General features: G+C 37.7%; 1 protein-coding gene across 1 annotated transcript; it reads left to right on the top strand.

Moving 5' to 3' along the window:
* The first annotated feature begins 5,392 nt into the window (after positions 1–5,392).
* On the top strand, positions 5,393–10,973 carry LOC5578994 (28S ribosomal protein S5, mitochondrial). Its single transcript, XM_001664123.2, has 2 exons — positions 5,393–5,753; positions 9,771–10,973. The coding sequence occupies exons 1-2, from the start codon at positions 5,525–5,527 to the stop codon at positions 10,919–10,921; spliced, it is 1,380 nt and encodes a 459-aa protein (XP_001664173.2). The 5' UTR covers positions 5,393–5,524; the 3' UTR covers positions 10,922–10,973.
* The last annotated feature ends 3,939 nt before the right edge of the window (positions 10,974–14,912 follow it).

The following is a 14,912-nucleotide window of genomic DNA, read 5'->3' as shown; positions in this document are numbered from 1 at the left end:
TGTGACCGCCTGGCTGTTATCTCCTCGGCACGGCACAGATCCACAGCCTTTGACAACGTGATGTCGGTCATTGTTAACATCTTGGTTCGCAAATGCTGCCACTTGTTTGCGGTAACCACCTTGTACGCAATCAGCTCGGTTTCCAGATTTTCTAGTTTCGCAGGTTTTGCCATGACCTTGAGACGCGTAACAAAATCATCGATTGGCTCACGAGACGTTTGGATTGCCGAAAAGAAGTCCAAACGATCCACTATCACGTTTCGCGTGGTCACTACTTTGGATTTGATGGCAGCAAGAGCTGCTTGCGGATTTGCCTTCTCCGCTTCGGTGAGTTCGAAATTGAAATATTTTTTTCTCGCTGCTTCTCCTATCAAAGTCAGTAAGAAGCTGACTTTCTGTGGGTTTTCCGCCTGAGGCCATCGATCCATTCCGATAGCTCTGCAGTAGTCATACCAGCTCTTCTCGAAAAATTCGAAATTTTCCTCCATATCGCCATCCAGAGACAATGGCGACGGCTGCGGCACCTGTACGGCAGAGGCACTCGGTTGCTGTATTTGCTGCTGCTGCACAGCTCCTGATACGGAACTCTGTATCCCTTGTAACATTTGACGAATAATGTTAGTTTGATGTTCCATGAACATCTTGAATTGGTTGGCATCCATTTTGATGAGGATCACCACGCTTTTTCACCAATCGACACAAAATGGCCGCCGATCCGACGCGACTTTCCGAACAGTTGTTTTCGTACGATTTTCTCACGATTTTCACTACGTTTGCCGTAAAACCGATCTGAAGCTCACGATGGCTTCTGACACCATGTTTTGGTGCAATAAAACGCGTATTTTACTTGGTTTATCTCGGTTCCGCGTTGGATGGAAGACCAAAATGGCTGATGGCATAGCTTTATAGCCTCACGACACACATTTAGAAGAAAAGTGCTGCTTTGAGAAGTGATAACAGCGTGATCAGTGTGAAAATAGTCAATCAGTTAGGTTTTTAGTGATCGGTAGTGTCTTGTGTTGGTATAAGAATGATTTTCAAGCTATAATAATGCGATTGCGGCAGGTGGTTTGGATGGTACTATGCCACCCGGCTCCGAAGCACGCTTAACAGCGTTTAATGCTTTGGGCCAAATTGTTTATGACGATTGATGTTCGTCTTGTTGTTTTCCGAGAAATAGTTGCACAGTAATATCGTTTAGGCGTGTGGTTTAGTGATGACCGAGTGGCTGTATACTACGTGAAAAGGTGCAAAAAGTGCCTCAAATTGGAGAGTAGACAGCGTCGTAGTCATCTTCGATAAATTTGGTGAGATTGTTCCTATCTTTATTGTTACCTTTATAAACTAAATACGTGCCAGTTCCAAAGAGCATACCCAAGTAACCACAAGCATTATATTATTGCATTAATTTGGTCGAAAGTCAACATTTTTTGCATTAATAATGTTATCATGCATTTATTCAATAACTGTCAAGCAATAATGCATTTGATTAACATTGTAAATGCTTTGTAGCATTATTTTAATATAGCATTATGCTAAGCGTTTAGAGTGAATATACAGTTATGCTGTCATACAAGATTGCATAACCTCATTGAACGCACTTGAATCTGTAATAAATAAGTAAGACGATCGAGCACGTTCGTACTCGCTCATTACGTTTTGTGGGATATGGAAGAATAATGAAATGACTTTCTTTCATCTCGAACCCCCATTTCATGATCCAAGGATACATGTATTCAATCAGAATTGTTGTATTTTATCTATCTTTTACTCATAAGGAGCGAGAAGAAATGTCGATCAATTTCTCTCCCCTGAAATCTTTTTGTTGGGCTTTGTTTTGTGGGTTATGTTCTGTTATTTCCTCTACGAGAAAGAATGGTGATCAAATTCTTTCTATTGATGTTTCATTTGGTGAGGAAAGAAAATCAATCGCCGAAGAGAATTCTTTCTATTCGCAATAATTGGGCCAATAGTAATGTTAATACACCCAGTGGCTTCGTTTATAAGGAACTTTTATCCTACCTTATTACATCAGCAGCTTTAGCACAGGACACCAACGCGCCAGGCATCCAGCACACCATCATCCTAGTTGTGGGTTCGAATCCTGATTCCAACAAAAAAAAATCATTGAGCTGGTAAAGAAAACCATTGAAAGGAAGTCAATGGATTCATTGTTTTGTTTATTTTTAACGCAAGCCCTAAACATACATTATTTTAAGCTAATATACATCATGAACCCTAAATATACAAACATAAATGCTTTAGTAGGGCTTATGCATTAAAACTGCTTTACCAAGTATTGCATTAATTTGGTTGTTGTGGGGCCCTTTCCCACTTTAATTATGCTTTATAAAGCTCTTAAAGGTTATGTCACTTTAAAACAAAATCTGATAGCGCACTATAGAGCAAAAATAAAGTATGCATATATAGCTTCGTGGTTACTTGGGTAATTACTTCGCCGGCTTTCAATGTTGTGCAACGGAAGAGCACTGGGCGCACCTGAAGAAGGTCCTGCGATATCTTCGGGGTACTGCGGATTACCAGTTGGTATATCGACGTGTGGAAGTGGAACCTGTTGCGGTGTTTGCAGACGCGAATTGGGGGAACGACCCCAACGACAGAAGATCTGTATCCGGATTGGTGATTAAGCTGCATGGTCAAACTGTGGTTTGGTCTACCAAGAAACAGTCATCCGTAGCGCTGTCGTCCACTGAGGCGGAGCTAATGGCTCTCTGCCAAGCAAGTTGTGAATCGATGTGGGTTGTCAACCTACTCAAGTCTGTTCAGCGAGAAGTGAAGGAGCCAGTTACAGTTTTTGAGGATAACCAACCGTGCATCTCAATTACTTCGGATCCACGGAAGCTGAAACGGATGAAACACATAGAGGTTCAGTATTGTTTTGTGCGAGAGCTGATCGAAAGGGGCAAGCTTATGCTGAAGTATCTACCGACGGATGAGCAGCCTGCTGATATATTAACGAAGGGGTTACCGGCACCACGGTTCCGGAAGTTCAGGGGTATGATAGGAGTTGAGTTAGGAGTAGCTGATTGAGGCGGGATGTTGAGGGTAATAATTAACATACATTCACCTACTCTTTGTTATACAGTGTAAGCTATACCTGAAATGATAAATACTTTGTACCTTGAACTGTGTCATGAGAAATGTCATTAAACATATTCATTATAAGTTTGTATTCCTATCGACAACACGCGTTTTTATTCTCTCTCCGAAATTGCTCTGCTAAGAAATCAGGGCATACATGTAACCCATTGAAACAGTGGCGCCAAGCAGATCGTTGTGTTATGGACCTGGTTGAATTAGATACACAGGAGTTTGTTGACACTTTAGTTGATAAACTATACGAGCTATCGCCGCATAATGGATTACCTTCTTTGCTTTTGTCCACAGTTGATCAGCAGAAGTTTTCTCGTTTTATTTTGTATGCGGAAAGGCATCTAACTTCAAATTTCTCGTAAATGAAAGCTTTAATCGAAAAAAATATTTGGTAGGCGTGATAGCCATCATTATGGATCATTGAAGGTAGTTTTTGCAAGTGCTCACCGCATCAAAACAAAGGCGCAACTGTATATGGGATTTAACATTGTGACAGCATTGCTGTTCTGTCAAACACACAAGACTACGGTGGCGCTATCTATGCTTTCCATAGCGGCCGTTTTGGTTATTTTAATGATCCATTGCGTACAACCGGTACCAAATATTTTTTCGAAAATAGTTCCCAATGGATTACCTGCTTTGCACATGTCCACAGTTGATCAGCAGAAGTTTTCTCATTTCATTTTGTATGGGGAAAGGCATCTAACAGCAAATATCTCGTAAATGAAAGCTTGAATCGGAAAAATATTTGGTAGACGTGAAAGCCATAATCATTGCGCATAACCATACCAAATATTTTTTTGAAAATAGTTCCCAATTTTGAGAAATAATTCGTTAGATGCATTTCGCCATACACACACTGAAAATAATCCACACGTTCGATCCTAATTCTTTTCAACGTGGATCTGTCGTGTCAAATGGAAAGGTGAAATAACGTGTAAAGCTTGTGATTATGTTAAGGATTGACATTGGTTCGATAGCAAAGTCTTTTACACATGATTTGAACGTGTTTTACAATGGTGATATCCATCACTAGTAGAACTAGTTTGCCGATCATGACAAGGACTCATATTTGCCATTCACGCGTGACATGTAAAACAATATGTTATTTTTGGGGCAACTGGGCGCCCGTAATGGGTGCCTGGAAACAGAACATCATTCAATCGCTAATAAATCTTTCAGCAAAGTTTTCGATAATTTGTAAATTAACGTGTTTTACATTTAATTTTGGATTGCCGATAGCGACTGGTTTGACACGTCCGATTGACAGGTTTTACAATTAGTGAAAATTCACGTGTGAAACACATTGATCGAGCTTGTAGAATGTTTTCAGTGCATATTTTCCGCGTTACCTGTTAGCGATTTTTCGTGCATAGACACTAACGCAAGTAGGGGCCTAGATAGCCGCAGCGGTAAACGCGCAGCTATTCAGCATGACCATGCTGAGGGTCGTGGGTTCGAATCTTTTTGTAAAGGAAATTTTCTCGATTCTCAGGGCATAGATTATCTTCGGTCCTGCCACACGATATACACATGCGAAAATGGTTAATCGGCAAAGAAAGCTCTCAGTTAATAACTGTGGAAATGCTCATAAGAACACTTATCTGAGAAGCATGATTTTTCCCAGTTGTGACGTAACGCCAGAAAGAAGAAGAAGAACACTAGCGCAAGTGCGTTACTATGCGGCGAGTAGCGAAACAGGGCATGTATGTAACCCATTGTATGGGTTGAAGTATCGCTAAGCTTGAACCCAGTCAAATAAAAAAAAAACAGTTTAAAATATCACAGTATGGACCTATGCACGGGGTTCATTATTTGACGTTTTAGCGGTGCCGTGTTATTTATGTCACCATGGAAACTAGTGAATTCGGCACCGCTCAAACGTCAAATTGGTGAACTCGTGCATCGGTCCATTGCTGTGTGCGTTTGAAATGCAAATATCAAATGCAGGAACACCAAATGCGGTAAGATTTTCAACAAGGAAGGCGAAGTCAAAATTTGATTTTCTTTGATAGGTTGGCGGTGATATGCATTATGGTTGCTAAGTATCCTTTGGTTACTGAAGTGTTACCACACTTCAAGCTCAGTTAGACTGAATTTGCACGTCAAACGCAAACAGCAATAGAATAAGTATGAGCACCATGATTAGCGCCATTAGCGCTTATCGTAAATTACGCGAGATTTTACCGCCACCTGCATTTGGCTAGGCGAAACTATAAGCACTCCCTGTGACAAATTTACAACTCAAAATGAACGCCTTCCCACCCCCTCTGTCATTCTTGTCAAAAATCAAAACACGATTTTTACGTAAACATTCTGGTCAGCCATTCATCTCTGTTCGTCTGTAATGAGTAAAATCGAGTAAAAATAGTGGTATTTTTCATTGAATCCTGTGCAAAAGCGGAGCAAAATGTTCCGTTTGGTGGCCGCAAACAGCGAATCGTTGATTCGTAGCTTCTCGTCGCTCAACATTACGCGAACGCTAGCGAACTCGAGTGGTGGCACTCCGATTGCCGCATGCTTCCACAATCATCATCATCGTGCGGGAGAATCGTCATCGTCTGCTACTGGCCGGCAACTTCTGCAACCTTCCCTTCCGACGTTACATAATTCCAGAGGAACCAGCTTCTTTAACAAGTGTAAGTTTGATTTGTGTGAATCAGGGGCCTGTGGCATAATTAGCCCAGTATTAGCTATTAAAGTTTTGCGTTACAGTGACTCACTTGCATATTCGTATATTAGGTACTATTTTCACATCAGAGGATTAGGTACCTGCTTAGCTCTAGACCTCAGTTGATCAGCAGAATTTTTCTCGTTTTATTCTGTATGGGGAAAGGCATCTAATTTCAAATTTCTAGTAAATGAAAGCATTAATCGAAAAAATATTTGGTAGGCATGATAGTCATTATCATTGTTTCTGAGATAATTAATGAACAAACATCCGAACCAACACCACTGGCAAGTAGAGAATAATCCTTTCTTCACCATTGCTTTGTTGAACAACGTGTAATTCCATTTAATCAGGGTGGCCACCGAACCGGGAAAAACGGGAAAAAGACGGGAATTTGAGTCCACCGGGAAAAAGACGGAAAAAACCGGGACGTTTTAAACGAACATCCCCAAGCTGTTATCTTAAAACCAACCTCCAAAATAAGTTGTAGAAAGTAGTTATGTTTAATGATATTGTCATGAGGAATCCGTTATTATGAACAAATATTTTTCGAACATTAATAATTTCATTTCTACCATGCTACACCATATTTCTTAAACATGTTTCACCCTTTTCTTAGCAATGCCTCGAAACATTTTTTGTAATTATTTGTTTTCATGTTTTTTATATACTTGAATCTATTCGGTATTTTTTTTGCTCGTCGATTTGAACTAATGTTCAATTCCTTATTGCAGATTGGTTTAGCACTCTTCTGTAGTTGCTGAATACATGTATCAAAACAAATCTTGAAAGCAATCCTTTATTTTTAAAAGCTTTTAATTTCTCGCTAGTTATCTAATCGTTAACATTTTGAATAAAGGATCATTCAAGATTTTCATAACGCCCAAGCTGTTACAGCTCATATAAAATGTGTAGAATATCCATAAAAATGCATTACGAGAGGGTGGGTGGGTATCGAAAGTGATAATTTTCAGTGTTATTAAAATTAAGCGCTTCAACGTTTCATCCCTACCTTGAACTTATTTGCTTTAGAGAACTCTTCATTTTTTTGAAGACAATCTAATGGAATAAGAATTGATATACTTCAAATTATGGTAAGGAACTACTTGGGTATCTTTATGATTAACTCAGGCACCTGAGGCTTTTGTCTGCCAAGTTATTTGAAACTCAGCAGTAAGATACACTTAAGATGATTATAATCCAAAGCCATACCTCGAATTTTCAAGAACACGAGTCTAGAAAACCAAACAGCGCTCTGAGTTCAGCTTTGATCGTTTGATCATCACCAGAATGTAACCAATCCATCAAATTTTCAACGCGAACGGTTGTCAGGTCTTCTAGATCTTAGAACTTAAACTTAAAAATTTGATATTTATTATTTACAATTTACCACCTCATGGTAGCTCCAGAACTCCATTGATTTTCAACGAACGCGAGACAAATCTATTAAGATGAATACTATGTTCCTATGTTCTAGTTTTCAGAAAAAGATTGTATATAGATTAGAACAATCTAGTAATCAACTTATTTTCCTATAATGAAACAATTGATAAACCATTAAATTACTATAGAAAAAGTGGATTAAAGTCGTGGGAAAGAAAGGACTAAAAACCGGGAAAATGTTGTGAAATGTACCGGGAAAACCGGGAAAAAAGCGGGAATTTCAAAATCGAAATTTGGTGGCCACAATGATTTAAATTCATAGAAACAACGAGCTACACACATAATTACCAATGGCTTTTAGGGCGAGATCAGAACTAGAAAGATTCGCGAATCAGGCGAAACTGACAAAATGTACACAATTTAAGAAAATATAGCGTTGAAATTGTAGCTCGATTGTCTATTCACTGCACTTGAACTTTTCCCCTATCGATAATTTAACTATTCAAAAAACGCAAATTTGTAGAAGACGAAACTTCACCTCATGCCAAACCACACACTTTATTGGTTACGCCTGTGTTTTTGTTTATCAAAGTGATGGGCGCATCTGAAATCGAAATCAAAACACGAGAGTAAACGGCGACACTGCAAACAAAAAATAAACAAGGCGTACATGGCGGGCTTAAATGAAACCAGAATGTAAACACGGCGCAAAGTAATAGACGACACTGAAAATAACATCGATTACAGGCTCATAACATTGGGCGATACTGGCATTCTCGAGTACGTTTTAGGCGAAACCTTTAAAGATTTTTTGAGTACGAAATAGCTAGGGGAATTGTAGGAGATGTGTGTGGTGTTGATGAGGATTTTAAAACTTAGTTTATGAAATATGTTTTAATGTGAAAAGGTTAAAGTTTGAGTATATTTTCTCCAATTGGGATTTAAAATTGCACATGAAAATTTCATTGATTATTTTCTCATTGTTATTGATTTGTCAGATAGGCCCTAATCGCGAATTCCTCTAGAGAAGTAATGCGCGATTTTTCAAAAAAAAAAATCCCATATTGAGAAATTGAATTGAAGAAATTTGAAATTCTTCTGTTTCTAAATAATCAATCCAATCTTCTCGAATTTTTTAGAAAAAAATAGAGAGATTGGCCTTTAAAGATTTTTGCAAAGATTCTTGAGCAGACAAGACTTCCAGGCGAACTCCTGCAACGGCCTTCAGTTGGCTTTTTTTAAAGTTTATTGCTAGTTAATAATATTATTTCAAGCAGCATGAAGGACACTTAACGTTTCTTTGGAAAATTTCTTGGCTAGAATTTCGAAAATTATGATGGAGAGCTTGAGAACACCCAAAGAAAACTTTCATATCTAGTGATTTTTTTCTATGGATTCCGAACAGAACTTCATTGTGCAGTTGTGAATATTTGCAACAAGCCGATTTTCTGTTGATTTTGTCAAGATACTTCTCACAAGTTTATTATCAGACTCTCAGAATGAAAGTCAGTAAAACTCTCGACAAGAATGTTAGTAAATTTAGTGGTCTCCTGATGATTTTCGCAGAAGTATTGGATTATCCGTTTGTAAAAACGTATGAGAATTTGTACAATTATCTGCATCTCGCTTAAGTAGATGCAAATTTTTCAAGGACATAGCCAATTGATGTGAGTGCCAGGGGTAAGTCCCAAATCGCTGACTTAAGCAACGTATCTGCTGGTTGCTAATGAGATCTTTGGAAGGCTACTATAAATTTTCTTTTCGAGACCATCCATTCTAGGGGTCCGCGGAATGTTTGTCGAACTTCAAAAGGGGTCGCAGCTGGAAAAAGGTTGAGAACCACTGCGTTAGATGCATTTCGCCATACAAATATCTCGATTACTTTTTCAAATCGACGTAAGTAACTTCCATACGGTTTTGAGATAATTAATTCAGAAGAATCACAACCTGTCTTCTAAAACTGTTTTAAAATGAATCACCTTTTAACATTTTTTTGACGTGTACATTGCTTAAATTTTGCATATAATGAGCTCCCGTTCAAAAACTAAGGAGTTCCTTTTATTTCACACAAGAATTTTATGACAAAATTATAAGCCGTTTTATTCAGTTACTTGCGACGTTTTTCTACCAGTGTAAAATCGACTCAAGTAGTGTTCTGTTTTGATTCGTGGTTAAGTCACTTTGTCTCTCCATACAGCGGGGCGGCGAAAGTAGTGGTTAGGTTGCGAAAGTTGAAAACCTTACTTTCGTCGTTTTGTAAATCTGGGAATTAAACGTTTTAAAAGTGAAAATAAAGTTGGTTCAGAGCGCAACTTGTAGAATTTCGTCTGCGAAACACGTAGGATTGATAAAGTAAGTTTGTATACTTTTTTGACTTGAGTCTGTACGAATAAGTTTTCGAGATTTTTCGCGTTACCCTTTAGCGATTTTTGTGCATAGACACTAGCGCATGTACGTTACTATGTGGCGAGCAGCGAATCGGGCCATGCATGTAACCCATTGATCAAAAAAGTTAAAAAAAAAAAAACGAAAATTAATATTTTTATTATGCTGCAGGCCCAGGTGAAGAAAGTTAAACACATATATTTCCTTTTCTTTTTAGTACCAGCGCAGGAGATTTGGAAGGGAATCATTTCGGTCAGTAATGCGGGAAAGAAGCGAGGACGTGGTAAAGGATCCGGACGGATTACTCCGAAAGATTTGAACAAAGGACAGGTGATTGGGTTCGGCAAAGCCAATATTGTCTGGCCCGGATTGTCGGCACCGATTATTCGGGGGCGCGAGTTGGTTCAGCAGCAACAGCTTCCGGAGGACAAGGAACGAGAGGCAAAGCTGAAGAAGATTCGCGATGAGATGGTAAATTTTAAGCGAATGAAGCTGAGTCCTCTGGAACGTGGTTGGTCGGGTTCGAAAATGCCAGGGCGAAGCATAGGACCACCGGATGCCATTGGAGAAGACCAGTTCGAAGGATTTGACACAAAGTGTCTGGAGCTGAAGACCGTTGTCAATATGAAAGGTAATCTTGGTAGGAAAAGGCGCGTGTCCGCTATGGCCGTAACGGGGAATAGCCATGGGCTGGCAGGTTTCGGATTCGGTAAGGCCATCGATATAAAGGCAGCTTTACGCCAGGCGAAGAATCGGGCCGGCCAGAAACTGATGTATTTCGATCTGTGCAATGGTCATACCGTATTCCACGACTTTTACTGCGCATTTGGTGCGACTAAAATCTTCGTCGAACGAAAACCGGAAGGCTACGGCTTGAAGTGCCATCGTGCCATCAAATCCGTCTGCGAAGTTCTTGGAATTAAGGATCTTCGAGCGAAGTGCGAGGGCTCAACCAACGTTCAGCATGTGGTTAAGGCGTTCTTCATCGGACTGCTTCAGCAGAAGAATCATCAGCAAATTGCCGAATCGAAAGGTTTACACGTTGTGGAATTCCGTCCGGAAAATGGAAACTTCCCGAAGGTGGTTGCAAGTCCGACTGCATGCCGGACCGAAGAAGAGCTGGAGAGCAACGAAATTCTTGACTACACGCAGTTTTGCATGGATGGCAAGATTCAGCTTAAGAGAAAGAAGTTCCCGCCATTCTACACCAAGTACCGCTCGTATGATATTTATATGAAAAAGCGCGAATATCTGCGGAATCAGGACAAGGTTCGGCTGAGATTGCTGGCAGAATCGGGTGAGGTCCGCAGTTACCTGACCGAAAAGTACCCAGAGTGTAAAATGGGCCCGGTGCCGAAGGAGGAATAAAACTTGTAATAACAAAACTGCTAAAAAATAAACCTAGTGTATCTAAAATATATTTTATTTTATTTTTTTTTATTCTTTATTACAGTGACTCAATTTCATTTTCGTACGGGGCACTGTTTCCATATCAAGTTGGTATAAAACTATTAAATGGTGCATGGATTTCGATATACTTTATCAATAGCGAAGGTCACAGGTGTCATCTATTGTTTGGCAATGACAAACTTTATTCACTTGCTTAAATCTTTGGAATAATGGAAAAGTATTGAGTTTGTGTCTATAATTGACCCAATTCCATATTCGTACACCTAACAAAAAAGAAACATACAACATTCAAAACTCATGTTTGATGGACTAGATGATTGCTTAAGTTCTTCGTTGTGTTGTTCAGATGTAGTAAAGTACATTTGGAAAATTTATAAGCGGACATATTTCTAACTTAAGTAAATTTAAGAAATATACCACTTGTCCCATGTGGTTTGCTAAAATATTCGGTAAGTTTAACAATAACTTACACATTATTCAACATCGCTTTCTCAAGAATGATTGCTGCGAATATTGCATAAGTTTCAAAAAATTATAATCAGTTTTAGAGTAGCTAGGAGTGGATATCGACAACTTATTCTTTTGGATCTTAGGTAATATAACATTTATAACAAATCCAAAACCAAAAAATGGTGGTCAATTTCTCTAAGTTTTACTCCTCAATGGATATACATAATCCATAGTTAATGTTCCTATCGAAACATTGCGTAATTATTATTTTTAATTTACATTTTACTACCAAACATGATTATAGAGATTTATAGAATAAATATTATGGCCGTAACCGCAACATAAACGTTTTTTTAAATGATGAAAACGACAGAATATATTCTAGTAAAAAGTGTATCAATGCTCTCTGCTCATTCAAGTTATTTTGTATTTTTCTAATAAAATCAATAAATAGCAAAATAGGGTGCTATTTTGAATATAATTTGAATATTTATTCAAAGATAACTGTATATTGCGATAACATCAATTATGTTGAGGTATGTACAGCGTAGTTTAGGGTACTTTATTGTAAACGAAGTTCGTGATTCAAATTCTTTTTACAGACAATTTCAAAATTGACCTTTACCTGTTGTTTAGAATGAAAATTTGGTTTACATTGATTAAAAATATCATTTTAGAAGAGTTTTGAATCTATGGTACCACAATTTTCTGAACTCAAAAGAGATAAAAACTATTTATGATTTCTGTAAACTGTATACATTCCAACTAAATTTCTATCAGAGCCCACGAATATAATTAATAGATTGGATTCAATGACAAAAATGAACGTTACTGTTCGGATCATTGGATTTTATAGCAAAAATCATTGTAAACTGGCATTTCTCATAATTTTGGTTGGTTGGTTTGACTTTATTAACGAGATTTTTAGCCCTGGGCTAGTTCATCTCGGGACCAACGGCTTTACTTCCCTTCCGAAGGAAGTCGTCACTATAACTTTTTACGTCATAAGTGACTATGTCGGGGATGGGATTCGATCCCAGGTCCTCGGCGTGAGAGGCGAGTGTTCTAACCACTACACCAGGTCTGCTAATAAATTGTCCAAATGTACTTCACTACATCTAAACACCATAACAAAGCACTTCAGCAATCAAATAGAGCTTTTAAATTTAGTTTTGAATGTTGTACGTTCGAATTTTGGTAGGTGTACGAATATGGAATTGTGTGAATTTTAGACATAAATTCAATACTTTTACATTAATCCAAAGATGAATGTAAATGGAAACATTTTGTGATTCGCAAATAATAGATGACACCTATTACCTTCAATATGGATAAAGAATTTTAAACTCAATACATCATTTAATAGTTTATTACTAACTTGATGTGAAATCGGTATCCTGTACGAATATGAAATTGGGCCACTGTAGTATTATTCCAATCATTACATTCATTTCTAATATCTATAGGTGTTCTGTGTCAGACAACACTATCATCCTAATTTGGTAAAAACAAATTTGAGATTTTATTAACATTTTGTTAACAACGTATTACATTTCATTTGCCGTAGCAGTTCAAATTGTTTACAGGTGAGTTGATTTCACCTGCTTATAAGAGAAAAAAACGCTTTCAATTAACTTAGCCTAAATATATAACGCATAAATCGTGGCAATAGAAGATTGTAACGATTTTTGCCTGAAATTATTAATTATTTTATTTGACATTTGTTCCAATGTTTCAACATTGGATATTGCGCATTTCTTTTACCACTGGATTATCGCAGAAGTTTTACAAGTGCGGAAATGCTTAAAGTGCGCGATTGCAGCAAATCGAGTCGGTGTCTTCAGCGGGGTTATTCCTCACAGTCCAACGAATAAGTGCTCTGAAGAGACCGATAACATCAATTATGTTGAGGTATGTACAGCGTAGTTTAGGGTACTTTATTGTAAAACGAAGTTCGTGATTCAAATTCTTTTTACAGACAATTTCAAAATTGACCTTTACCTGTTGTTTAGAATGAAAATTTGGTTTACATTGATTAAAAATATCATTTTAGAAGAGTTTTGAATCTATGGTACCACAATTTTCTGAACTCAAAAGAGATAAAAACTATTTATGATTTCTGTAAACTGTATACATTCCAACTAAATTTCTATCAGAGCCCACGAATATAATTAATAGATTGGATTCAATGACAAAAATGAACGTTACTGTTCGGATCATTGGATTTTATAGCAAAAATCATTGTAAACTGGCATTTCTCATAATTTTGGTTGGTTGGTTTGACTTTATTAACGAGATTTTTAGCCCTGGGCTAGTTCATCTCGGGACCAACGGCTTTACTTCCCTTCCGAAGGAAGTCGTCACTATAACTTTTTACGTCATAAGTGACTATGTCGGGGATGGGATTCGATCCCAGGTCCTCGGCGTGAGAGGCGAGTGTTCTAACCACTACACCAGGTCTGCTAATAAATTGTCCAAATGTACTTCACTACATCTAAACACCATAACAAAGCACTTCAGCAATCAAATAGAGCTTTTAAATTTAGTTTTGAATGTTGTACGTTCGAATTTTGGTAGGTGTACGAATATGGAATTGTGTGAATTTTAGACATAAATTCAATACTTTTACATTAATCCAAAGATGAATGTAAATGGAAACATTTTGTGATTCGCAAATAATAGATGACACCTATTACCTTCAATATGGATAAAGAATTTTAAACTCAATACATCATTTAATAGTTTATTACTAACTTGATGTGAAATCGGTATCCTGTACGAATATGAAATTGGGCCACTGTAGTATTATTCCAATCATTACATTCATTTCTAATATCTATAGGTGTTCTGTGTCAGACAACACTATCATCCTAATTTGGTAAAACAAATTTGAGATTTTATTAACATTTTGTTAACAACGTATTACATTTCATTTGCCGTAGCAGTTCAAATTGTTTACAGGTGAGTTGATTTCACCTGCTTATAAGAGAAAAAAACGCTTTCAATTAACTTAGCCTAAATATATAACGCATAAATCGTGGCAATAGAAGATTGTAACGATTTTTGCCTGAAATTATTAATTATTTTATTTGACATTTGTTCCAATGTTTTCAACATTGGATATTGCGCATTTCTTTTACCACTGGATTATCGCAGAAGTTTTACAAGTGCGGAAATGCTTAAAGTGCGCGATTGCAGCAATCGAGTCGGTGTCTTCAGCGGGGTTATTCCTCACAGTCCAACGAATAAGTGCTCTGAAGAGACCGACATGATTTGTACGGGATTGCAACTTTTATTTGCATTTTCGCACTCATGAAGCCGCACTCCGCAGTCCAGTAGTGAAAGAAATACACAATATTCTATGTAACTCATTGGTACAGGGGGGAAGCTTCAGAATCATTTTCAAAATTTTATTTTGAATTCTCTGCACAGCTTTCTTCCTGGTATTACAACAGCTAGTCCATATTGGTACAGCATACATGGCTAGCCTGAAAATTTG

This window comes from Aedes aegypti, chromosome 1, assembly GCF_002204515.2.
Source record: "Aedes aegypti strain LVP_AGWG chromosome 1, AaegL5.0 Primary Assembly, whole genome shotgun sequence".
NCBI lineage: Eukaryota > Metazoa > Arthropoda > Insecta > Diptera > Culicidae > Aedes > Aedes aegypti.
The sequence above is the reverse complement of the archived record's forward strand: the minus strand, read 5'-3'. Positions and strand labels throughout refer to the sequence as shown.